General features: G+C 52.2%; 8 protein-coding genes and 1 non-coding gene across 9 annotated transcripts; 4 read left to right on the forward strand and 5 right to left on the reverse strand.

The window, feature by feature from the left end:
* Positions 1-131: 131 nt before the first annotated feature.
* Positions 132-3,055, reverse strand: K460DRAFT_270229 (TPR-like protein; the record flags this gene model as incomplete). Its single annotated transcript, XM_040927629.1, has 8 exons — positions 132-1,568; positions 1,620-1,864; positions 1,921-2,077; positions 2,126-2,218; positions 2,268-2,447; positions 2,499-2,581; positions 2,630-2,833; positions 2,890-3,055. The coding sequence occupies 8 exons, from the start codon at positions 3,053-3,055 to the stop codon at positions 132-134; spliced, it is 2,565 nt and encodes an 854-aa protein (XP_040794425.1).
* Positions 3,056-5,424: 2,369 nt separating this feature from the next.
* K460DRAFT_42877 (uncharacterized protein) lies at positions 5,425-6,126 on the reverse strand. The gene has a single exon (XM_040938299.1). It carries the CDS (start codon positions 6,006-6,008, stop codon positions 5,562-5,564), a length of 447 nt encoding a protein of 148 aa, XP_040794426.1. The 5' UTR covers positions 6,009-6,126; the 3' UTR covers positions 5,425-5,561.
* A 478-nt stretch (positions 6,127-6,604) lies between these two features.
* On the reverse strand, positions 6,605-10,859 carry K460DRAFT_362627 (uncharacterized protein). The gene is made up of 5 exons (XM_040932676.1): positions 10,480-10,859; positions 10,308-10,427; positions 7,225-10,256; positions 6,878-7,176; positions 6,605-6,823 (listed from the first exon to the last, which is right to left on the reverse strand). Exons 1-5 carry the CDS (start codon positions 10,686-10,688, stop codon positions 6,779-6,781), a joined length of 3,705 nt encoding a protein of 1,234 aa, XP_040794427.1. The 5' UTR covers positions 10,689-10,859; the 3' UTR covers positions 6,605-6,778.
* Positions 10,860-11,006: 147 nt separating this feature from the next.
* On the forward strand, positions 11,007-11,524 carry K460DRAFT_272153 (RNA-binding domain-containing protein; the record flags this gene model as incomplete). The annotated part of the gene is made up of 2 exons (XM_040927776.1): positions 11,007-11,336; positions 11,390-11,524. The coding sequence occupies 2 exons, from the start codon at positions 11,007-11,009 to the stop codon at positions 11,522-11,524; spliced, it is 465 nt and encodes a 154-aa protein (XP_040794428.1).
* A 406-nt stretch (positions 11,525-11,930) lies between these two features.
* On the reverse strand, positions 11,931-12,452 carry K460DRAFT_401866 (uncharacterized protein; the record flags this gene model as incomplete). Its single annotated transcript, XM_040936469.1, has 5 exons — positions 11,931-12,021; positions 12,081-12,093; positions 12,150-12,212; positions 12,271-12,286; positions 12,342-12,452. The coding sequence occupies 5 exons, from the start codon at positions 12,450-12,452 to the stop codon at positions 11,931-11,933; spliced, it is 294 nt and encodes a 97-aa protein (XP_040794429.1).
* A 260-nt stretch (positions 12,453-12,712) lies between these two features.
* On the forward strand, positions 12,713-13,323 carry K460DRAFT_272333 (COX6B-domain-containing protein; the record flags this gene model as incomplete). The annotated part of the gene is made up of 4 exons (XM_040927789.1): positions 12,713-12,770; positions 12,853-13,055; positions 13,109-13,172; positions 13,289-13,323. The coding sequence occupies 4 exons, from the start codon at positions 12,713-12,715 to the stop codon at positions 13,321-13,323; spliced, it is 360 nt and encodes a 119-aa protein (XP_040794430.1).
* Positions 13,324-13,484: 161 nt separating this feature from the next.
* Positions 13,485-14,934, reverse strand: K460DRAFT_362633 (uncharacterized protein). Its single transcript, XM_040932677.1, has one exon. The coding sequence runs from the start codon at positions 14,690-14,692 to the stop codon at positions 13,904-13,906; it is 789 nt and encodes a 262-aa protein (XP_040794431.1). The 5' UTR covers positions 14,693-14,934; the 3' UTR covers positions 13,485-13,903.
* A 185-nt stretch (positions 14,935-15,119) lies between these two features.
* K460DRAFT_299349 (uncharacterized protein) lies at positions 15,120-19,640 on the forward strand. The gene is made up of 3 exons (XM_040929795.1): positions 15,120-17,686; positions 17,997-18,081; positions 18,148-19,640. The coding sequence occupies exons 1-3, from the start codon at positions 15,147-15,149 to the stop codon at positions 19,303-19,305; spliced, it is 3,783 nt and encodes a 1,260-aa protein (XP_040794432.1). The 5' UTR covers positions 15,120-15,146; the 3' UTR covers positions 19,306-19,640.
* A 266-nt stretch (positions 19,641-19,906) lies between these two features.
* K460DRAFT_t7 lies at positions 19,907-19,994 on the forward strand. The gene has a single exon. It is a non-coding gene; the product is annotated as a tRNA-Val (tRNA).
* The last annotated feature ends 3,003 nt before the right edge of the window (positions 19,995-22,997 follow it).

The raw sequence follows: 22,997 nt of genomic DNA on the forward strand, positions 1-22,997 counted from the left end.
CGTCATAGAAACAAACTAAAAACAGAAAGATGCAATTTCATGTGGGAAGGCTAGTTAGTACGAGGATATGCACACCTCGAAACAGGCTGCAGACAACACAATTGATAATTCGGCCGATTGATCTAGTCCTCCTACGACTTCTGCTCGACCGGGGTTGGGGCATGCGGTACGCCATTAGTAGGTGCGTTCCGTGGACTTCCCCGATCAGACTTGGACGCATTCGGCTTCACATCCTCGCCGTCGTCGTCGTAGTTCTCATCCACGTCCATGTGACGAGCAGCCGGTTCGTGATGCTCCGGCCGATCCTGCTTCGGTGTCTCCGACATGCGCGGAAGCGATGGAGCAGCTCCCATCGGCGGGAGTGTCGGGTGATGAGCAGCATCAGATGGATGATACCCGTCGTTGAAACGTCGAGGATCAGGTGCGTCCTGAGGGCTGTGACGAGGTACCTGAGGCGACGACATTCGATGTTGGGGACTAGGGCGGCGGCTGTGCGGTTCCTCTAGCTTTTGGCGCTTCTCGTCGTTGGCAGGAGGCTTAGGATTCATGTGATCAGGTTCTTCCCACTCTCGGTGTCGCTTTGGCGGCGCAGTTGGGGGACGTTCATCACGATCTCGAGCTGCTGCTTCAGCTGCAGCCAGAGCAGAAGCTGGGGGAGGAGCGCCGCTAGCAATGCCGCTGCTGGCCGAAGGATCAGGATGGTGCTGGTATGGTCCCTGGTATCCATTGCGCGGGGACCCTGCCCGGTTCTCGACAATGGGTCGGACCTCAGGAGGTGGGCTGGCGGGACGGCCATAGGGTGTTATAGGGCCTTGACTCGGACCTTGACCTGCCGGCACACCGAGGCTGGTGGGCGGCGGTGGTGGTGGAGGGGGGACACTAGCGGCATGAGGGCCGTAGTTGGGATTCGAGATGCGGTTGGGTGGCTGCTGTTGCTGATGCAGCGGGATTTGTGGCTGCGCCTGCGAAGGCTGGGGCGTAAGCTGGGGCGGCGCAGGGTGATATGGACTGGGAGCGACGTGGTGCGTCTTTGGGGAAGGCGACATGCCACGACGCATAGAGCCAGGGCCCGGAGGTGGAGGACCACCAGGTCCTTGAGGACCGGGGCCATTGGTAGCAGGTCGTGGAGGCTCTGCATACGACCTAGGAGGCTCCTGCCTAGGGCTCACAGGTCGTTGGGGAGCATGCTGCGTAGGCGGGCGTATACCCTCGCGCTGCTCATATGGGTTCAACTGCTGGGGAGGCATACCAGGATCGCGGATCTGGGCTAGAGGTCGATCCCATCCCGAGCCGGCCAAGGCTGGTGGAGCAGGTCCCGGGGGTGGTTGCTGAGGCTGAGGAGCACCCCATTGTGGTGCAGCAGGTCCATGAACGGAGGCAGGTTGATAAGCCTGGGGATGGACGTCTTGAGGGACTGGAGCATTGCCCTGGTTCGGCGCGCCAGCAGATGTCTGGCCGTTCTGCAAAAGCTGCAGGCGAGCCTTGATGTGTACATTAGACGGGTCAAGATCAGCCGCACGTTGATATGCGTCCAAGGCATCGGCTGTCTGGTTGTTGCAAGACTCATACTGTGCCATTGTTAGAATCTTTACCAAGGTGGGAGGATCTGAGGGACTGACCAGTGTGCCGAGATCGTACCAAACCTCGGAAATGTTGGGGTTCAGTCGGATGGCTCGAGAGTAGGCGTCTAGCGCATCGCGGTACTGGTTAATTTGGTAATACAGCACTCCTATGCTGCACCAGAAGGTTGGGTTCCTGCCATCACGATACACGGCTTGCTGATAGGCCTCGTACGCCTTGGGGTATTTCTGTTGTGACATGTAACAACGGCCTAGTAGGTACCAGCTTTGTGCGTCGGTTTGATCTAAAGCAAGCAATCAGATATGAGGTGATTATCGTATGGGGAGACACAGGACTTACCTGAAGCGACGGATTTCTCCAGGTACTCGATAGCCTGTTCCTGGCTTGTGTAGTTGGTGCTCTGCTGGTGGTGCAACCAGCCCAGCTGCTGAAGCACCTTGGCGTGATTGGGATCACGCTCAAGGACCCGGCGGTAGGCGCCCTTGGCCGACTCAAACTACACGGGGCGTTAGCGAAGGAATCAGGACAGAGCGAGTGGACAAACCTCTTTCTGCTGTTCATATACGTGACCAATCTGGAACCAGATATCCTCTTCGGTCAATGGTCGTGGCGGGTTTGTGACGATGTATCTGAAGCACTGTTGCCATGTTAGTAAACGTCGTAGGCCAGGCAGCGTATGTACGTACGTCTAAACTCTGGCTGAACTTTTGTTGTTGCTTATATATTATACCAAGCCGAAAGTAGATCTCGTTCGCCTTCTCGAAGTTGGGCTCCATACGCATGACCTGGGAGAAGGCCTCTTCGGCATGCTCGAGGGACCCGTAGCGGTCGTACAGGATTCCAATGCCATACCAAAGTTTGGGTTCCTGGCAGCAGTTAGTGGCCAAGTGTCAAAGGAGGTGATGGAGGTGACATACCTTGGGATCGGACAAGTGATAGAGTGCTTGTTGGTAAGCAGAATAAGCTTGCTGCAAGTCATCCATCATCAAGTAGCAATGACCTGATATAGTTAGCTGGTGTACTTGACAAGAGCAGAATTAAGCCATACCGAGGCTGCCCCAAACATCACCGTTGGCCGGGTCGACCTTGAGAATGGTGCGCAGATACTCGACGGCCGCTGGGAAAGCGTCTTTGGTGCGCAAGATGCATGCAATGCCCTGCATAGCTGGCACAGACCATTGATTGTACTTCAAGGCCTGTTCGTAGCATTGCATGGCACCGTCATAGTCCTGCAGTTGCTCGGAGAGCGAGCCTGTGACATGTTAGCAGGCGAAGCGCAGTGGTTGTCGGCAAGGTTTCATCATGTACCCATCTGTGTCCATACTGCCTCTGTCAACTGTCCCAAGTACTGCGACGGTGTCTTGGGCTGGTTGGCATGTGGTGCGTGGCCGTTGACCTGCGCATGCGCTGGGTGCTGCGCGACATGGTGCGGAGGTATGCCCGTGGTGGGCGAGGGCTGCTGGTGTGTCGCCATGAAGGCGGCTTGCGATGAAGACGGCTGCAATGCGATGCCCGCGCTATAAAAGCTCGGCGGTGACGAGATGGTAGGAGGCAGCTATTATGTCGCCAAGGCGTCTATGTTGGTTAGTGCTGAGATGTTGAGAGATGGAATGATGAGATGGAAGAAACTTACCGACGGCTGTTGTGGTTGCGCGTCTCGCAGGCGTACTAGTCTAGTGACGGGAGCAGGTGGAAGCGTGGAGAGGCTGGCGCTGAGAACGACAGCACAGCGCGCAGAGGCACGCACACACACACACGGACGAGGTGAAGCCTGGGTCGAACAACGGAGTGATAAGGATGCGACCACACAATGCGTGCAAGCTTGCTGCGACGGCGCGTTGGGATGTGTGGTGAGGCGAGGCGAGGCGAGGCAAGACACGAAGGCCTGGTGAAGAAGGAACGGAGAGTGAGGAAGAGCAGCCAGGCGAGCGAAGCAGGAAGGGGCAGGGCGGTCAAACGCTCTTTCCCTAAAGATGCGAATGGGAAGGAACCCTAACCCAGACGGCTACTGAAGTGTGGTAAAGCCCTTGTGCATCCGTGGGTCAACGTCCCCCTGTTGACGCCAACCAAGACTAACGCAAGCCATACCGGGGCCCGCCAGTCTTGCACTACCCGTTGACAGCAAATTGCGTGCCGAGCATCGCGCTGCCTATCCGGGGCGGCACCTGATGCGTCTACGCGGGCCCTTTAGTATCGGCGCTGAACGCCTTGCCTCTCGAGCGTCTGACGGAGAAGCCACGACGAGGGTGGTGATGAGAGATTACAAGCCACAGCTTGTTCGCTGTGGGCCTGTCACGGCACGAAGAGGGCGATTCAGCATCGTTCGTCCCAGGTTCGTGTCGGCTCCGCTCCTCGGCTATGATGGGTCATGGCATGGGTACTTCCGCCTCATCCAGCAGTGGACAGATCAAACCGCCCATTTTGGCCGATGTCCTTCCCTAACCCAAAACCAACTTGTTGATACTATATCATGACATACATGGCGCTGCGAATCTATACACCTGGATCGAAACACAGCTTGCACGCACGGCAGCACCGGGGCAAAGCTGCGGTGCGCTGCAGTGTGCTGCTGACGGACGGTGGCTGGCAAAAGGCTTGGCCCAAGGCAAACGGCACCTTGCAGGGTCGCCGGGACACAGAAAGGCCGCAGGCGGTGGTGGTTGCACGGAGGCGCACGAGGGACAGGGGGGGGGACAATGATTAACGATGTGGATGATCGCCAAGCAAACGACGTCTCTCTCTCCACACATGCTCGCATCGCTGAAGCTTCCGGTCGTCTAGTTAGCGCGGCCTTGGCGTGCATCCGTGCTGTGACGCAGCTGTGCTCCGCTCCCGCGCTTTCGGCAAAAAAAGCTCGTGTCGCACCCAATATCCCACCCACCCTCAAGCAGCCTGCAATCTGACAAGAGGGCCCGCCCATTTGCTGCGCATGAGCACGCCAGCCGGCCTTGTGTTGCCCTCCCCCCCCCCGGCCTGCACCGCAGAGGGACGTACCTGGCCCTTGGTGTCTGCCACCTGGCCCTCGAGCCATGATTGCCTGGCAGTCGATTTGGCCCTTCTGCAGCCCGCCGTGGACGAGGCATGTGACCAGAGGCGCATCTCCAGGGCTGTCGATACCCCTTTGGGCCATGGCGTTCCACGGAGGGGTATGACCGAAAAAGACCATCAGCCGCCGCTAGACAAGCCACACACCTGGGCAACTCCACGGCTTCTGGGCGCGCGCTGGCGTCTTGGTCCGCAGTACCGCCACGTGAAACCTTCTACCGCCACACCCCCCAACACCATAATAATAAGCTCCTTTGACCCATGGTTTGTAGGATGCTGAGGTGTGCCTGGCCGCCTTCTATTTGCCAAGTCTGGCCTTGCTGACAGCATCGGGGAGGTTCCGGCGGTGCGCGTACCCGCAGCACTCGCATGAGGGCGAAACGCGCCAACAGCTTGTTTCATCGTGTCGAGTATTCACACCACGTCGATGCCTAGAACCTGTAGTAGTTCTGTCTGTCCGCTGAGTCGACTTTATCCCCGAGGGCTTGGGGCCACACTTGCACGTGCCTTGACATGTTCGCATCAGGATCTGTGTTTCGCGTTTGGTCGTGTCTGCATATAGTACCACCCTTGATCGCAGATGGAGTTGATTGTCGTTTTTGTCAAGCAAAGAGCCTCGTCTTGGCACCGTTCCAAAGGGAAGCTGCTCTCGGAATTGCATACATTCCTTCGTCAGCAGCAGAGCAGCGTCTCCTAGGCCTGTTCCCGCCTTGACATCGCTCCACGCACGCAAGAAAGCTACAAGCACGCTTCCCCACTAGCTAGCCTCGAAATAACAATCGTCTATCAATATACACCCGTCTGCCACCTGCACGCCCACATATTGACACACATCCGCTCCTCAGGTCCCCCCCTATTTAGCCAGCCAAAGCTCGTCCGAGATACTGGGAATGGATGACTGCACCCCTAGCCCTCACATACGATATATCCGAAGGTTACGCGACGCATGAATGCTGGCGCTCGCCTGCATGCTGTGCAGTCCATCTACGACTGGCTGGGCAATGGATGGTACACCGGGAAAGACATGTTTGCCATTCATATACTGCAATAAACGTTTCGGCTCGCGCCCAGCATCTGGAACACGCTCCGTGGCCTGCCTTTTCCCTTGCGCGACACTTCCGGGAGCGTCTACATGTCGCTAATGCAGTCGATCGATTGGCCCCGCGTGGGTGCGGATTCGATTCGTCCTCAAGCACCCGCCCGTTGGCTGTTGGCTGACAGGTTGCGCATGACGCTACGCTGAGGTCGCTGTCTTCCGCCCGGTCTGACTGATCAACAGCCGCAATTACTGCTTGGGCAGCACAAGCACCACGATAACTAGTCATGACTCCACTGGGTCCCGCAATTGCCCAAGCAACCGGGCAACATTGGATGCGATGCATTGTGCCATCTGCATTCCAACCAAAGACCCCAAATTCCCCGCCCGCCCTCACTTCGTCGCAACAGTGGCATCATGCCCCCCCCCACCCACCTCTTGAGCTTATTGGGGCCCACATTAAGACCATCATTCATGTACCGCGGATCTGCGGGGTGGGCCGGGGATCACGGTGCGACCAGTGAGTGGATCATGTCGCTCTGCCGGGATGCCATCATGCCATCCCCAATGTTGAAACGACATGCATGAAAAGTCACAGACGCCTGCAGGCCGCCCTCGACAAGGCGAGAAAAGCAATCCTACTTTGGATAGCAGATGCGCCGTCTTCTCTGCAGCCCTTCATTGGGTACCCACAGCTTGCAGAATCGTGGTTGCAGCTGTGTTAGTAAGCTGCCATCTCGTGCATGATACTTTCTACCCGAGGCCGCTCATTGTCATCGACTAGTGATAAGAAGTTGCCTGATTGAACAGCAAAGACCAGTCTTTCGCGTCCCTCACGCAATCACGTGCGACGTCCATGGGTGCCTAAAAAAGCACCATCTATGGGGCATTCACGCACGTCAGTCTCTCGCATTCGGATCACATAACCAATATTCAAATAGTGTAAAGGTCTCGTAGAACATCTTACAACTAGCGACCAAGATTCATTGTATATTCATTTTCTCTATCAAGCTTACCCCGCTAATCGGCCACGCCCAGGGGACACCCATCTGTTTCTTTTAGCCTTGCCTCTTGTAGACTTTTGATCGCAATGATTAGTAAAGCTACTACGACAGTTTAAGCAGTCGACTTGCTAAACTGAATCAACCGTTTAACACCAACCTGCCTCACAGTTAGCAATCATCTTCACAACATGCAATCATATCAAAGACTCACCATCCAGTTGCTCCCCTCATCCGTCTTATTCGTCATCAAATCCGAGAAGATTGCAACCGCCTCATCGTACTGTTTGGCCTGGATGTTGCTCGCTAACTCATTCATCTGCTGAATAGTATCTGGCTTGAGCAGATCTTCATTATTGAGATGGTCGAATAGAATATTAAGTCGCTTCTCGGTATCGGCAACGTGTTGCTTGTACTGTGCGGGTGCCTTGGCTTTTATTCGCTGCATATCTGCTTCGAGAATCTCGTAAATGGGGCGAGATGCATTGGGGATGTGTGACCGATCGCCAGGAGCTATTGTATGTTAGTAGGGACATAGGCATTGAGTGAAGTGTGACTTACGATACTTGGATGCAGACGCTGGACGAGCATTCTGTGACTGTGAGGTGCCAGGTCGGGAGTCTGGCCTTGGAGGTCCACCTTGAGGACCGCCTGGAGGACCGGCCCGCGGTGGGCCTTGAGGTGGACCCCTGGGCGGCGGGGCAGCTGAAGGAGGCGCTTGTTGCTGAGTTGGCAATGCCGCGTAGGGCGATGGGGCAGGCGAGAATCGGCCTGGCGGTGGTGCGATGTTTCGGGGTGGCGGCATACCCCCGTGTTGTGCAGAAGGCTGTGAGCCTGGAGCGGGAGCATAGCGGTTCGATGGTGGCGCGGCGGAAGAGGGAGGCGCATATGGAGACGCTCCGCGTTGGACTGGAGCTTGCTGTGGAGGCGCGAAGCCACCAGGTTGCGGCGGGGCATATGCATTCACTGCTGGCGAAGGAGCATACGGGTTCGGGGCCCCGGTTTGTGGTGCCCCGGATGGCGGGGAGGTCATTCGAGGGGGTCCCTGAGGCGGCCCCTTTGGAGGCGGAGGCGGAGTTGATCTTACTCCTGGCGAGAATGGACCTTGTGGTGGACCAGGGAGGGGCTGCTGCTGGTTGGGGAACGGCGATGCTACAGTGTTCAGCGGAGTTCCGCGGCGTGATAGCTTTGGCGGACCGAAGTCTGGCGTATCGTTCCAGGCCGGAATGTTGGGTCGATGTGCCGCTGGCACAATGGCCGGTGAGTCTGCAAAGTTGCGTGGAGGAGGTGCAATTGGATGCTGCTGTTGCGCTTGATATCCACCATAGCCTGGCTGTGAGGGCGGCTGGTATCCAACTGGAGTGTATGCGCTCCGGCTCGGGGCTGCTGGCGTGTACGATGACTGAACAGCAGCCTGTGCCTGCGGTGCAAGAGGATTGACAGGAGCGTACGGTGAGCCAGTTTGCTGCACCGGTGCCGGCTGTTGTGCCGGGGTAGCTCCATACGAGGGAACCACCCGCTGACCTCGTTGGGCAAGAGCGGGCTGAGCTTGTCTCTGAGCAGCCGCTGCTTGTGGTGCAGCCTTCCTCGTAGCCTGTTTGACGCGATTCCTGGCCACATCCGCTGCTGGGTACTTTTGAGGAAGTAGGTCCAGGTACTTCTCCGCAATTGCTAGCTGTCCGTGGGAGGAAGTGATGTCAGCATACTCGACATACTTCGCGTACAGTGGCTCCAGCTTCCAGTCGTCATCTTTCTGCTGCTCCGGATCTTTGAATGCGGTCACCTTTCGAAACACGGTGACTTTCTCAATGAATTCCTGCAATGATCGTGCATGAATCGAGAAGCTGTTATCTCCGCTCGACTGCTCAATACCAGTAGCCTCGTTCTCCTGGAGCTCTTGCGCCCAATTCACCACAACCTTTTCCAGCTTGGAACCAGCCAGGAAGCAGAAGGTTGCATCTTTTCGGAAGGAACGTGTGTCTTCTGAGATGGCCTCTTCTAGACGATCACCCAGCGCCTCGCAGAGGTCAGGAAATTCCGACTGGTCGGCAAAGGTGCAGATGGTGGCCATAACCTCTTTCCAATCCTTGAGATCGGCGTTGTAGACAACATCCCAGAGGTTCTTCCCTACTACTGACGCAAGAAGTCGCAGGTAGTTGGGTGCATCTGACTGCCTCTTGAAGTACGCAGCTTGCGCTTTAGCGATGCACTTCTCTCCACCGCAGATTGCGATCATGAAAGCATCTGATAATCGATTCTCCTTCAGACACACATCCAATGCTGCATTGAAATTTCCTAGCATGAGAGCGCGGGTGATCTTCGTATCGGCCTCTGACTCGGATCCAGAATATACCTGGAACGGGTTGTTCGTCTTCGCGCCCTTTGAAGCGGCAAGATCAGATAAGAAGTTGCCCTCGTCGGTCGCGTTGTCGAAGAATGAGGCGCCCTCGTCAGTGTCGCCATTGGTCTGAACTTCCTTCTTTTCTTCCACTGGCTCCTCCTCTTTAGTGTCTGCAAAGCCAAGGTATTCGACAAGCTTGCTGCGTGGATTTTTTGAAGTCAGAGTCTCGATAACCGTCCAGTCCGCCTTCTCTTCTTCGTTGGCCGCCTTGGCAATCTTGGACTCGCAAATCGAAGTGAGGTCACCCTTCTCCAAAGCCTTGTCAAACTCCTCGCCAGCAGTGCTAATGTCTGAATCTACTGCGAATGTCGATATCGTGACCTTCGACTTGGAGTCGACGATGCCGAATCGTACGAGCTTTCCGCCAAAGCCGAAAGCCACACCAGCTCTTCTCTTCAGCCACTTCGGTGGTGTTTTCAGCGAGAAAGATGCGCCTTGAGGTTCGGCGTGTGTCTGGGCAAAAAAGTCCTCGCCTTCGGGCGCTTGAGTAGCAGCCTTGGTCTGGTTTGTTGTGGCTCCGGTGTTCTGCAGGGTCTGAACTGCAATCTTGCCATCAAACGATGCAGTAGCGAGAAAATTCGGATTTGAAGGGTTGAACCTTGTTTGAAAGGTCCAGTTCGTCACGACTGGAAACTCGCCCAATTGTTCGCCGCTATGCGGGTTCCAGGCAATCGTCCTATTGTCCTTGCCACATGACAATAGGATGTTGCTGTCCTGCGCACACCAAGAGAGTGACAGCACACCCTGGTCGTGCGCCTGAAGCGTCTTCTCGGGTGCATTGGTGTTGCGGAGGTCCCATACCAGCACAAGCGGATTCTGATCGGTCGGAATAGCAGTTACTAGTCTGGTGGGAACATCGGGGTCCCACGAGACAGCACTGACTGTCTTCCTTCCAAAATGATTCAATGTGAGATTCTCTTTCTTGCCCTTGACATCCCAGACAGTCACAAAGCCCCCGCTGCTTCCAGTCGCAAGGATGTGTGCAACCTTCTTGTTCCAATCCAAGGTGGTATACTCGTCAGGATTCGCGCCGGCCTTGCCTAAGCGGAAGGACTTCGATTCGTCGTCGAGATCGTGGATGAAAAGCTCGCCTTTAGCGCCTGCCGAGGCGAGGATGTACGGGCGGAACGGATTGAATTGTATCGCTTGGATGGGACCAGTGTGCTTGCTGATTTGCTCAATCTGGGCGTCACTGTACAGACTTAGCACTCCCATCTCGTGTCAGATTAGAATTCATGCTTACCTAGCACCTGTGTGCAATTTGTCCGCATCCCATAGTACTAATGCGCCGCTGTCAAGTGCGCCAGCTATGATTCCCCGTGGATACTGCTCGCTAGGCTGACTCCAGGCAATGTCATTGAACCTATGACAGGGTCAGTTTTATGTTCAGCTATACTCCAAAAGTGTCTATATACCTTGACTCTACGTTTACAGAGGCCACAGGTTGGAGCTCGACTCCCTGATCACCCTCGTCCAGCTTGAGCTCCCAGATCTCCAATTGTGTTTCGTTTGAGAAGTCGGCGTCGACAGCACCAGCCTTGGTACCAGTAGCTATCAATGGCTGCGTAGAGCCTGGCGACCAGGCAAATGTGGCGGTCCTGGGGATTTCTCGTAGACGGACCATGGTGGGCGAGATCGCACCGAGGTGTCAGACTAGCGAATTGTGAATAGAGACAAAATCAAGTCTGACAAGTAGTGAGACAGTCTTAAAGAGTTATAGAGAGGTATACGTGGAGGTCCTGTGTCTGGAAATGTGTCAATACGCGGAACCAAAGGTAAGGCCTCGACGTGCTTCACCATCAACATCCACCTGTCCTTGCCTGGTCATCGCGGACCCGCCAAAGTGGGTCCCGCTAACTCACGTGATATCGAATTTCTAGCTCAACGACCAATTCCTCGCTATATCGAAACACAGTACCCGACCAGCAATAGTCCAACGACCATGTCGAATCTTTCAGATACATCTCGCCTGAAGGCTACGGTATTCGTAGGGGGGCTCGACCAGGCCGTAACACAGCAGACCCTGTTCCACGCCTTCCTGCCATTCGGCGACATCGTCGAAGTCAACCTGCCAAAACCGGAATCCCAAAACTCGAATGAACAACATCGAGGCTTCGGCTACGTTGAATTCGAGGCTGCGTCAGATGCGACAGACGCCATTGATAACATGGATCGGAGCGAGCTCTATGGATCTGTCATCAAGGTAGCACCCGCCAAGCCGCAGAAGAATGCGAATGAAGGGTTAGGGAGTAAGACGGCGATTTGGGAGCAGGTACGTGTGCATCCTAATCGGATACAAGAGTACTTCTTGCTAACTCGGTGTAGGAGGGTTGGTTCGCCAAGCATGCTGTGAGCGAGGAGGATCAGCAGGCTTCTGCAGAGGCGCAGGAATCAAATGGACCTGCGGATCCCATGCAAGGTCTAGAAGGGCTAGACGAGGCTGGGCCAAAACCTGTATGATGTTCTTCTGACGTATTAAAGGGCTTGGGGATCACCGGAATGTAAGGTGTTTAGGCGTATGGGCAAAGGTGCATTTGATACCACATGCTACAGCACCAAGTATGCCATTTCACAGAGTTTGCAAAGGTTACGGGATCTAGATGGACTTCTAGCTTGTGCATCGGATGGCCGTGGGAGCCGTCAGCAGTGCAAGAAAATACGTAAATGGAAGGAAGGGGTTATCACATATCGTCAGTCTATATGAACAAACAACTCTACTCGAAATGCTGTGAATTGGTGCACAAAGGGAACCCGATGTTTGATTCTGGACTTTGGCAGGGACATTGTCCCTTTTGTATACACATGGCTTTCCTAGCCCCTCCCCAATCCTCTGCTCCCATTCGCAATCTTATGGCGATTTAAGCTTCTAGTCGAGCTTGCCCTGTCGCTTCAAGCGAAGAGTCCTGTCAACGACGAGTTTCCGGCCGAGCGAGAAGAAGGCGGCTCCAACGGCGATGCTATAATTATATCAGACCACCAAGTTCCAGACCCCGCGCAAAGTATACGAGGGACTTACCCGAGGACCAAGACTGCAATTCATGTTAGCTGGAATATTTTGAGGAGCTGTGAAGGGATAGTGACATACTAAGAGGCCAAATCTCAGTGGGGATGTTCTTGAGCTGGCGCAGACGCTGGGAGACGGTGTGGGCTGTATATTGGGTCAATTCGGGCCCTACCACATATCCTAGGTTAGACAATTGGCTTACCACCCTGTTCCTCTTTCTGTCCTCTTGATTAGCACACTTCCTAGAGCTTCCTGAGACGTAGACAGTCGTACCGGCACAGGCGAGCGCATGCGCAGCGTCTGCCTCATGAAGAGCTGCGGGCTCTGGCGCATCATCATCATGCGCGTCGGCTGCATAGCCATGGCCCTGGTAACCTTGAACATTGTGGGATTGAGTGGAGATTTCTGAACGAGTATGGGGTTACTGGGGTCGCGGTGCTGGGTAATTGAGGCTTCGCCACAGGAACGCAGGTTGTTGGAGCTCAGGGAGCTTGCTCGCCCGGAAAACGCCGAGCGAATTGTGTGGTGGACAAAGCGCAGCAACTCGGGTCAGACCATCGCAACCTCACGACTTCCCTCTCGCCTCTACCACTTGCCATTGCCGCCACCCCAACGCTTTAGACGCACGATAACCGACCGCAATCATGTCTGACAACGAGAACGGCGACGAGCTCGTAACGAAGCCCTTCAAGTTCGTGACTGGTAAGCTTTTCCAGCGCATCCCGCTCTCTTTCGACATCAGTAGCTAACTTCTGACTCCACAGCTGGTACGCTACCCTCCAAGCTCCTACAGCTCCCCCAAACCACGTGAAATACAATTATCCCAAGCTCGGAATATGCGACAAAGGTGCTGACGAGCCTCGGCGCTCTCTAGGCTTCGATGCCCGCTTCCCGAACCAGAACCAGACCAAGCACTGCTGGCAGAATTATGTCGACTACCACAAGTGCACTATCGCCAAGGGCGAGGACTTTGCCCCCTGCCGCCAGGTGCGTTATCTAGCTAGATGTGGTGAAATTGGGTGAATACTGATAAGGTGTAGTTCCTGTTGGCTTATAAATCCCTCTGCCCAAGTGGCTGGACATCGCGATGGGACGACCAGCGTGGTGAGTATCCCATTTCCTTTCTCCAGGTCGGAGGGCTCGCACTCGACCCCTGCGCGCGTTTCTGCTGGTGTTTCCAATATGGATCGGATTGGAACGACAACTAACCACTATCACAGAGGCGGGCAACTTCCCTGTCAAGCTTGATCAGTAAATCGCTCGCCACGGCGTAACTTAGCATGCAAAGATTTACTAGAGCGCGAGGAGGATGGATCAGAGTATGGCATGCGCAACTGGGAGCACTTGTATCATAGCGATCGATATCAGCAATGCAGCTCTGATTCATGTACTTCTATCAAGACGAGGTTTGTGATGTCATTAACTGTGCTTTTAAATGCTCGCCTTGTTTTTATTCCGCCTCTCATGTCAAATTCGAAAACACTCCAGAGCACGTGTTGGTAGCCTCGGTAAGATCACATCAGAAGCCATGGGACTTACAGCCTGTCCAGGTGTGCAATACGAAACACGAAAACGCAAGCTACGCCCTTGAGCTATTTGCGCTCTTGGTAATCTTTCGTTCTCGATTTGTAGATATATCATTCCATCTTGAATAAGGCAGGTGTAGTAGGAAACAATGGATCCGCCAAACTCCACCAATGATTTACCATTTCATCCAACAACGCCGTGCTTGAAAATAATCACTAGATACATTGAGATTACAGCCTCGTAGATATCGTAACAGAACCTAGATCGCTAATAGAAAGGATTCCTGGGTTTGACTTTCCGTAGCTCACTCAACTCGGTCTTGCATTCTTTGCGAAGTGGCCAGCATAGGCTGGCCTACTGCACTTCAAGGTCGGATGCCTACTTCTTTGTGCGTATGCTTCGAGGATCGGCACATACGACTGGTAAAGTCTCGTCCCAATCATTGGCTCGAACAGCCTTCGGTGTCGCTTCAACGCCCAATTTTGATCTTCGCTTCTCCCTACGTCTGCATCCTCTTCCTCTGGTACCGCCTCCATGCCTGCATCGTCGCCCATAGCACTGTCCTTTCTCTCATGCTTTGATTGCTCCATGTCCTCCCCTAAGTTTGAAAGGGTTCGTGCCGCAGCACGTGCACGGTAATTTGCGTCGTAGTCTTGGCGTGCATCCGGGTCCCTCAGTACGTCGAAAGCAGTTGTTAGTGCTTTGTACTTTGTCGCATCGCTCTGGAAGTAGACGACCCGGAGGCGGCGGAAAGCGGAAGTAATGTCTTCTGCCGAGGCATGGGGTTCTAATTCTAAGTTTGCATAGTGGTCAACGAAGTCTGGGATGTCGTTGCTTGGTGACGACGACAAACTGTGCGTTGAAGTCGATGCAATGATGGGCGTCCCTTGTGCGAGGTTAATGGATGCGTCGGAAACATAGATGGAGCCTCTTTTGCTGTGTTGCATCGTCGGGTAACTCGCAACACTCATGGGTCGTGGACGTTGCATGGCTTCTGAGGCGTGTCGTTCGTGAAGAATGGCGCGACTTCTGCTCCTGAATGGACTGGTGTTGATTGAACGCAATGGCTGGTCGGGGAACGAAGGATAAGTAAGCATATTGAGGGCGTGTCTAGGCAGCGGTTGTTACACAAGACAAAGACGTTGTGTCGTTGCTGGAATGCAGTTGTTGTAGGGAGTAATTGTGGGAAAACATTGAATCAGCAGTTCCTAAGACAGGGTTTGGTGGCGCAGATTGCGGCCGCAGGGGAGCGCTGCAATAGCCAGGGGAAGGCATGAGTGCGGGACTAAGAAATGAACATTGTTCTGTGCGTTCATAGGAGGATCACAGCTGAAACACGAGCGGGTTGTTTGCTTGGCTTGGTCACGATTCAGATAGCAACGAGGGTCCGAGGTCGTATGGTGGGCCTGCACACGCAGGCCCAGGGGGCACGTGCTGACGTGTAATGCGCTAGAGTGCATGTGGGGGACTCTGTCGCCAAAATTTCCGAGGCACTTGCAGCCGTTGGCTACCATCACCCGTCGCAGTCTCCACAACACGTCACCACAAAGAATGGCAGACAGCTCGAAGAAGAGGAAACAGACCTCCGACACTGCCCCAAACGCAAAACGCGCACGCTTCCCACAGCGCCCGCAATACCTCATCCCTGCGGCATCAACCAAGACCGCGTACCCCAATGGCGAGGTTAACGTCAAGAACTTCCTCAAGTCGCACGAGAATGAGATCAAGTCACTGGAGAATGCCATGAGAGCGGCGAAGAAGGCGTTGGCAAGACGAGCGTTTCAAGATGTACCTAGGGAGTTGAGAAGGAGGACGGCCAGTCATAATCCGCAACGCGTGCCGAAGAGGCTTAGAGTGAGAGCACGGCAGGAAGCAAACGAGGACAATACCCCAATAAGCAGGGGAACAAGTGGGGGTGGGATTGGGAAGGGAAAGAAGAAGTTTCTGAGGAAGGAAGGCCGTGAGAAGAGTAGACAGACGTCGGAGAAGAGGGTTAGGCAGAGGAAGGAGAACAGCAATGTCAAGACTGCCGGTAAAAGGGACAAAGGCGAAGATGCAGAGACGGAAGATGCCGCACAGAAGCCTGCCAAACCAACCGCTAAACCGAAGATGAAGCGCAACTTCCCAGCCCTAGCTACACCTGCTACCCCGCCGTCACGATTTCGTAGACGTCAGCGAGACAAGACATGGCTGCCAACACACGTATGGCACACAAAACGGGCTCGTATAACCAAACCTGACGAGCCTCTCTGGCGTTTTGCGATCCCACTGCAGCCCGTCTCCAAGGCATATCGTCTCACCCATCGAGCTGCAACTGAACGTGGAGCTATCGCGTGGGATATGAGCTATCTCTCGACGATCAGTCTCGAAGGTCTGGAAGCTAGTATCGCTGGGCTACTGAAGGGCTTACACTTTGGTGTCGATGGCGTAGATGATCCATGGCAAGGGAGAGGCAGGGCTAAGAAATGGACAAATGGCACGAGGACTTGGGAAGGGTGGATATGCGAAAGAGAAGCCAACCCGCCGAAGAAGATTGCGCGGGTCACTGTTGTCTGGTGTGTACCTGAAGCGGACAGCAACAAGAGAAAGGCTTTCATTCGAGTACACCCTGCGGCCTTTCTGCAACTTTGGAACGAGATCGTCAGAATTGCAAAGGTGCAGAAGCCAGCTGTAACAGTTCACGACCTTCGATTTGAGATTGGGTCTATTGAGATTGTGGGACCTGCTACAACTGAAAGTCTCTGCTCTATTCTTCGTCCTACTTCGTCCACTGGTGGGGACCCGGCCTCTCCTCAGGCTTTGTGGTCAACGTTGGCTTCCATCACGGACGCTGCTTCGCTGCCAGCAGGTGCATTATTGGCATTCGAGATTTGCGACCCTCGCTTTTACGACCCCCCTGCATCTACACCTCTAGCACAGGACCAGCATTCGTTGAGCACTTTGACTACAACGCTTGCAGATTGGCCAGTCGACAACACGCAAAAATCACCATCAATCTTCGATACCAACGCAAGACTAGCCGCAGCGCGAGCCATGCTATCACAGAAATCCATCAATCGCCGCAAAAGTGCATGTACTCTAGGCGAAGACCCCGAGACTAGACCAACAGATCCAAAGATCCCCATGCTCCTATACGTTTCGCGGTATACCAAATCCTGGACGGTATTACTCCCTTGGAAATGTGTCATGCCTGTGTGGCGAGGCATTATGCGCTACCCAGTATCTACTGGCGGCAATCCAAGATTCGGTGGACTGAAAGAAAGACGCCAGATCAGCTTTGAGCGATCAACTCCCCACTTCCCGTATGATCACCCTGGTACTGATGCTGGCTGGGCGTGGGAGTTGCAGGAACGCGAGGCGAGGAAGCTTGAGTGGACTAAGCGGCCAAAGGGGAAAAGGATCGAATGGTCGACGATTAATCTTGGAGAGGGTAGGAAGGGCGAGGTCGGCGACCCTTGGGCATGTGAGTGGGAGCGGTTGTGGCCTGTCCCTGAGAAAGAGGGAGAAATACCGGAACACCAAGTTGAAAAGTCCTTCCCCCGGGTTCGACAACTCTCATCTACTCAAGCAGCTGACATGGTTGCGGGGCGTTCTCTCCTGGCCGATGTCATGCAGGCTCCATGCCTATTCACCGTCAAGATATACATGGCACAACGCGGCTGTCCGACAGATTGTGCTCGCATCTACCGACTCCCAACAAACAACCCAGAGCTGCGGAAGAAATGGTTATCGTTGTTACCAGTGCCCGGTTCCCAGCATACGTTGAAGAAGCAGCAAAGTCGCATAGCTACGAACGTGCCTGAACATATACAACGTAGAGAGCTCGCAAGGACTCTATTAGCACCGCCGAGGCAAGGAGATGGGCCACCTAAAGCCGGTGAGGACGACTATCCATTGGTTCCTGATGAAGCAGACTTGATTGGGTTCGTAACGACAGGTAACTACAATCTTTCTGAGGGTATGCCGACTGCTGTTGCCAACCTGGTTCTCCATAGGACTGTCGGCGCTGTGCATGAAGGAGAGGGCATATCAAGTGAGAAGCGTGTTTGTATTGTGAGACAAGCGGGCAGTACCACCGGCAGATTAGCAAGGTGGGAAGTTGTTTGAGACTTTATAGATATCCGAGCACCAATATGTTCAAGCCTTTGCAAGCATACAGATCCACAGATGCAGTCTTTGCATTTGCAACGCTCACACCCAACCGGGGCAACACCGCGGGAGTGCGCTTATTCGTGTCGTGTGGGGTAGGTTAGTCAGCCCTGCATGGGTGATGCGTGGCGCTGAACGGCCCCGAGCAGGGATGCTATCGATATCTCCCGAAATTGCGCTAACGTCTCAGCACATGTGCAGTGCCAACACCCGTTCTTCCACGCCCTGAACGCAATCGTGGAGGGCCAACAGCATGTCTGAGGACCGGCCGGCAGACGACCAAGGCGACGGCGTTGAGTCTGCCGTCAGCCTGTCACGAGATATCGTCGCAGAATTGGTAGGCTGCCGCGAACCGCCCCCGACGTGGAAAGTTGGCATTGCTAAGCTGACATTGAATGTGTAGACTAGGGATATTCTCGAGGATCTGCTGAGCAATCTCGTCTTCAGCACTGCGCTGTCGTGCCATCGATCGGAAAAGCGGCTGCGCATGCAGTCTGCCGCCACGCAAGCCGAGTCCATCGCCCTCGCAAACCTCGAACCACAACCACAAAAACAGAACACGAACGGGTCAACCATACCTATAGCTGAGACGTCAGCAGCCAAATACGAGAACGGGCGAGTCTTCCTGAAGGGCAATCCACTCAAGACCACTCCCGAGATAATATGTCCGCACTGCAAGCTGCCGCGGCTCATGCACCCCATCATGGGCAAGGGCATGCAGAACCCGGACCTGACCAAAGAGTACTGCATGTTGTATCCCTGGGTACAGAGATCAGGCCACGACGTCTACGGCAACCCCTTCCCAACAGACATGGCCAAGAGCAAAAAGGAGCGTGAACTCATCAAGCAACAACAGAAGAACGCCGAGAAGGAGAGCGTAGGCACACCCGGGTCTCAAGACACGGATATGGCCGGCGGCGATGCAAAGGAGATAAAACTAAATACTGGAGGGAAGCCGGCTTCGTACATACCGTGGCATACATGTCCAAACTGTAAGCGCAGCTTACTCATAACGCGATTCGCGCAACATCTGGAGAAGTGCTTGGGGATTAGTGGGCGCCAGAGCTCACGCAATGCGATGGCGAAGCTCGTGGGTCAGAACGGGTCGGGTTCCGGCCTCGGCAATACGCCGCTGGGAAGCAGAATGGGCACGCCTGCACCGGGCTCGCAAGACTCTTCAGTGCCCATGGCCAAGAGCAAATCAAAGGGCATATCTCCCGTCAAGCGACTCACCGCCGCCGACGACGACGCCGACGAACTAGGTGGGGATGATACTCCTGAGCGCAAAAAGATCAAGAAGAAGAGCTCTTACGTCAAGAAGGCGGATCGTGACAGGAGTAGTGCTGGGGGGACGTTGAAAGTCAAGCTCAAGACGAGTGGGAAGCCGGACATGGAAAGGAGGCAAAGCGAGTTGAGTGAGCGTAGCGACGGAAAGCGGGACCGTGAGGGCGATGACGGTGGGGACGGAGCGCCGCAGAAAAAGAAAATAAAGTTGAATCTTGGGAAGGGAGAGAATGGGCGGGGGAGGGAGAGCACCGATCCTGCATCCGCGCAGGACTAGATGAGTTCAGTCTTGCACACTCGGATGCTTGATTGAGGTGGACCGGTGTTGCTATGCATCGGGTTGACAATAGATGTAAGGCGTACATGTACAACGATAAAGCTGCATCGGGAGGCGTTTTGGCATTTCAGGGATGGGCGATACCACGACACCACGGAAGGACATTCGATCGTATCGACTTGAGGCGTTCCGGGACTTTGGTCGTTTTGCTACATATTGTTTTTTGTCCTTTCATGCTTTTCAATCTGTACATCACGCATTGCGACGGAGACGAAAAGTAGATGCATCTACCATATCGGATGTTTCTTGTAGTAATTGACCCACGTTTCTCACATGTTATGCTTTTCGTACCGTGTTCTGCTTTTGAAGTTGGTCGGGTGCCAATTCTGGGGGGTTTGGCGGAAATGGAAACCGCGGCTAACGAAATTTTCTCCCGCTGAAGATAGGCTCTTACCCCACATGGTCGGTTCCTGCAAGTCTTTCGGGCCTGCCTTACTCTACTGATATGTACTCTAACCTTTCGCTCCTGCTTTAACAATGTCAATGTGATTATATATTATCCTCTTCGCAAATCTTCATATCAGAACATATGAGAACATCTGGCTCGGTGGTGTAGTTGGTTATCACGTCAGTCTAACAGCTATTTAGCGCAACACTGAAGGTCCCGTGTTCGAGCCACGGCTGAGTCATCCTTTTTGTTTCTGCCTTCTGGGGTATCGATACGGGTTGCCACACCAAGCTCAAGACATGATTGTGATTTCTGTCGACGGCCATCGGGATACCGACCTGCGGTGATCTAACACCCGGCGCTTCTCCTTTTTGCACCGCCTGCCATATCTCGTCGCTTGAAGTACTCTGGCCTTCTGCGCCTTTGCTCCCTTTCACGGCATTCCTATACTATTTTCTATACTACTATCCTCATTCCAATAAGACGAAATAAAGGGAGGAGCTAGAGTAGTAGACCTAGAAGACCTAAAGCAGCGCGCTTGTCAGGCAAACGCACTACTAGCTCCTCTAACTGCTGAGGCTGTTAAGGAGAGCCTAAAACTATCTGCATATATATTATATAAGTTTGCAATACAGAAATAGTCTAGGTAAGTTACCTCTTATAGAGTTATTAACTATGCTAACTGTCTAGCTTTTCTAAAGACTATCTTAGGAAGCCGGTAGTTAACTAACAATTTACAGAAGCACCAACAATCCACAAGATTAAGCTTTATCTAGAATAGCTTGCTTAAACGTGCACTAGTACAATTAACAAAGCTATTACTAACTCTACTGCTTTTAACTAATTTAACAGTCTAAAGCGTGCAATTAATATTTACACAGGCCACAAATACACTAAGCAGGAGAATAAGGCAGTAAGTACTTTTATCCTTACAGACCTAGTTTAACAAGGTCTAGTGTTAACGTCTACTTATGCAAAACTAATTGCTACATATCTAGTAGCTAAAGACATCCTATAGTTTCTTATTGCTAGCAACAAGCACTAAACCCTTTATTCTTGCACAAAAGTTTAGCTAGTTTTTCTTATCTAGATTATAGCCTTCACAGGTGTCCAGCTAGGAGAAGTTATTAAGTTAGACGCCTAGCCTAATAGCAACAAAGGCTTGCTCTACAAGGATATTAACCTTGTTTATTTGCAAAATAAGGACAATCCCAGTTAGCGCATTAACGTTAGGCTTAGAAATTAGAAAGGGCATTAAGAATACAAGAAACACGCGTAGGTATCCTTTATAGCTAGCTTTTTAGATTACTAACTACTATATAGACCTATTATTATCTTATGTGAACGTCTAAGGCAGCGATAGATATGCCCTGTAATATAGTTTTTATTACTCGCTTTTGCAGATAACGCATTTTTAAACTTAGTGTTATACAATAATCTTAAGAACGCAAAGCCTATTATAGGCAGTAAATTTTACACAGCTAAGTACAAGCCTAGCGTTTAAGAGCAACCTGTTATGCAAAATGCGCTTTAGAATAGAACTATCTCTAATACTAGAATCTAGACCTACAATAGTTTAAACAGCATTCTAAAGAATGTTAGTTAGAGAGCTAGCTATTAAGAGAAGCTTAGTACGTACTGCTTTAGGAGAGCTTTTGCACGTGCAGTAGAAAGTAAGTATTATATTTTAACTATAGGTACAACGCTTATATGTTAACAGAGGTTGCTACAGCCTTAGAAAGAAGAACTTTGCTATTATATAATAGTAATAGTACAGGGCAAAGTTATGTTTCAGGATTTGTTGGCATTAACTGTTAATTAATAGTTCTAGGAGAAGAGTAGCGTCCTAAACTTTATAACAAGGCTAGCTCTATAATAGCAAAGCGGAACTTACTTGCGCCCTGTCTATTAGGCTCTACGCTAACTAAACTACGGCGTGTAATTAATGTAACTATATTGTTGCTATTTTTAGCACAGATGTACTAGCTTAGACAGCGTAGAAGAGCAGAGGCTTACTAAAAAGACTGTAAAGCTTTTTTTGAGGGAACGGGCAGTCCAACAAGAGCAGAGGAAATAAGACAGGCAACTTCTCTTAAACAAACACCTTCTCGCAAGCTGTCTTGTTATTTAAAAGCAGTCCTAAAGTTTAAACTAGAGCGCAAAGCTATTATTAATCTTATATTTAGCAATAGCGAACTTTATAACAAGCTTTCTTTCCAAACAATCCTTAGACCCCTAATTAAGCTAGCTATGCCTTAGAAGAAGTGCTAGGCATATATAACTGCAGAACTAACTAATAATAGCTGCTGCAGAGTTTGCAGAACAGATCTAACCTAGTAAGTACATCTTCTTGTTTCTCTAATTTCTTCTAATAGACAATTAGGTTGCAGGCATACTAAATGCATAGCCATTTGCTTTAATGTGCACGCCAATAATATATTAATAAAAAAAGAGAACGTATAGCAGGCTAGTTTGCGCTAAGTTGTACGTGTCTTTAGAATAATTGCAATTACTATTTTAAAGGTAAACCCTGCAAGATGTATGTGCGCTATATCGCATGCTACTTTAACTAAATAAGATTGCATTAGTGCTTATAGGCCAGCTGCTGCAAGAGTTTTAAAAGAAGCAGGGACCTTGCCTACTATATTTTTAAGGAGCACCGCGTCCCTAATAAATAGACAATACCTATAAAGATGTATTACTGTTATAAGCATAGCTTGTAGTGTTAGTCTAATAAGGTGTAGGATGCGCACCTTTAGAAAGAATATTTTAATATTCTAGACAGATTCTGCGGTCTTATAAAGGATAGCGGGGTAGTTAGAGTTGCTGCATACTATTTATGTTGCCTAGAGGCTAATAAACCTCTACTAGTGCGCTTTGCCTAGTTTACTAATATTAATGTCCTGCACTAGCATATTAAGTCGCATCTAGAGCGGTTTAGCGTTCTAAATATGTGCCCTTATCTACTATGCGAAGATGCATTAAACTTAGAGTTAGACTTCTAGAGTTACGCTAATGTTATATATAGCGTTACACTATTTGGGCCCTAAAGGACTAAGCGGAAAACGCCGAATTTAGATAGTAGTAAAATAGATTAACGCCTAAACAAGCGTAGTGTTGTAGAGATAGGTATAGTAACAGGACACAGCAACAAGGACAGGGCGACTTAGAGCGGGACGTTTCTAGCGTTTGAAGCTAAGTGTCTGCCCTAAGGTCCTTGCAGGATAACAGGATAGTAGAAAAG

This window comes from Cucurbitaria berberidis, assembly GCF_010015615.1.
Source record: "Cucurbitaria berberidis CBS 394.84 unplaced genomic scaffold K460scaffold_1, whole genome shotgun sequence".
NCBI lineage: Eukaryota > Fungi > Ascomycota > Dothideomycetes > Pleosporales > Cucurbitariaceae > Cucurbitaria > Cucurbitaria berberidis.

What these genes read in the sequence shown, in the direction of transcription:
- K460DRAFT_362627 (XM_040932676.1), bottom strand. Translation starts at nt 10,688, where the DNA reads ATGGTCCGTCTACGAGAAATCCCCAGGACCGCCACATTTGCCTGGTCG. An exon ending in AGCGTCTGCATCCAAGTATC is followed by an intron (nt 7,177 to 7,224) that starts GTAAGTCACACT and finishes AACATACAATAG; the next exon opens with CTCCTGGCGATCGGTCACAC. An exon ending in ATGAGGGGAGCAACTGGATG is followed by an intron (nt 6,824 to 6,877) that starts GTGAGTCTTTGA and finishes ACTGTGAGGCAG; the next exon opens with GTTGGTGTTAAACGGTTGAT.
- K460DRAFT_42877 (XM_040938299.1), bottom strand. Translation starts at nt 6,008, where the DNA reads ATGCATCGCATCCAATGTTGCCCGGTTGCTTGGGCAATTGCGGGACCC.
- K460DRAFT_362633 (XM_040932677.1), bottom strand. Translation starts at nt 14,692, where the DNA reads ATGCTTACTTATCCTTCGTTCCCCGACCAGCCATTGCGTTCAATCAAC.
- K460DRAFT_299349 (XM_040929795.1), top strand. Translation starts at nt 15,147, where the DNA reads ATGGCAGACAGCTCGAAGAAGAGGAAACAGACCTCCGACACTGCCCCA. An exon ending in ACCACCGGCAGATTAGCAAG is followed by an intron (nt 17,687 to 17,996) that starts GTGGGAAGTTGT and finishes GAGGGCCAACAG; the next exon opens with CATGTCTGAGGACCGGCCGG. An exon ending in GAGATATCGTCGCAGAATTG is followed by an intron (nt 18,082 to 18,147) that starts GTAGGCTGCCGC and finishes TTGAATGTGTAG; the next exon opens with ACTAGGGATATTCTCGAGGA.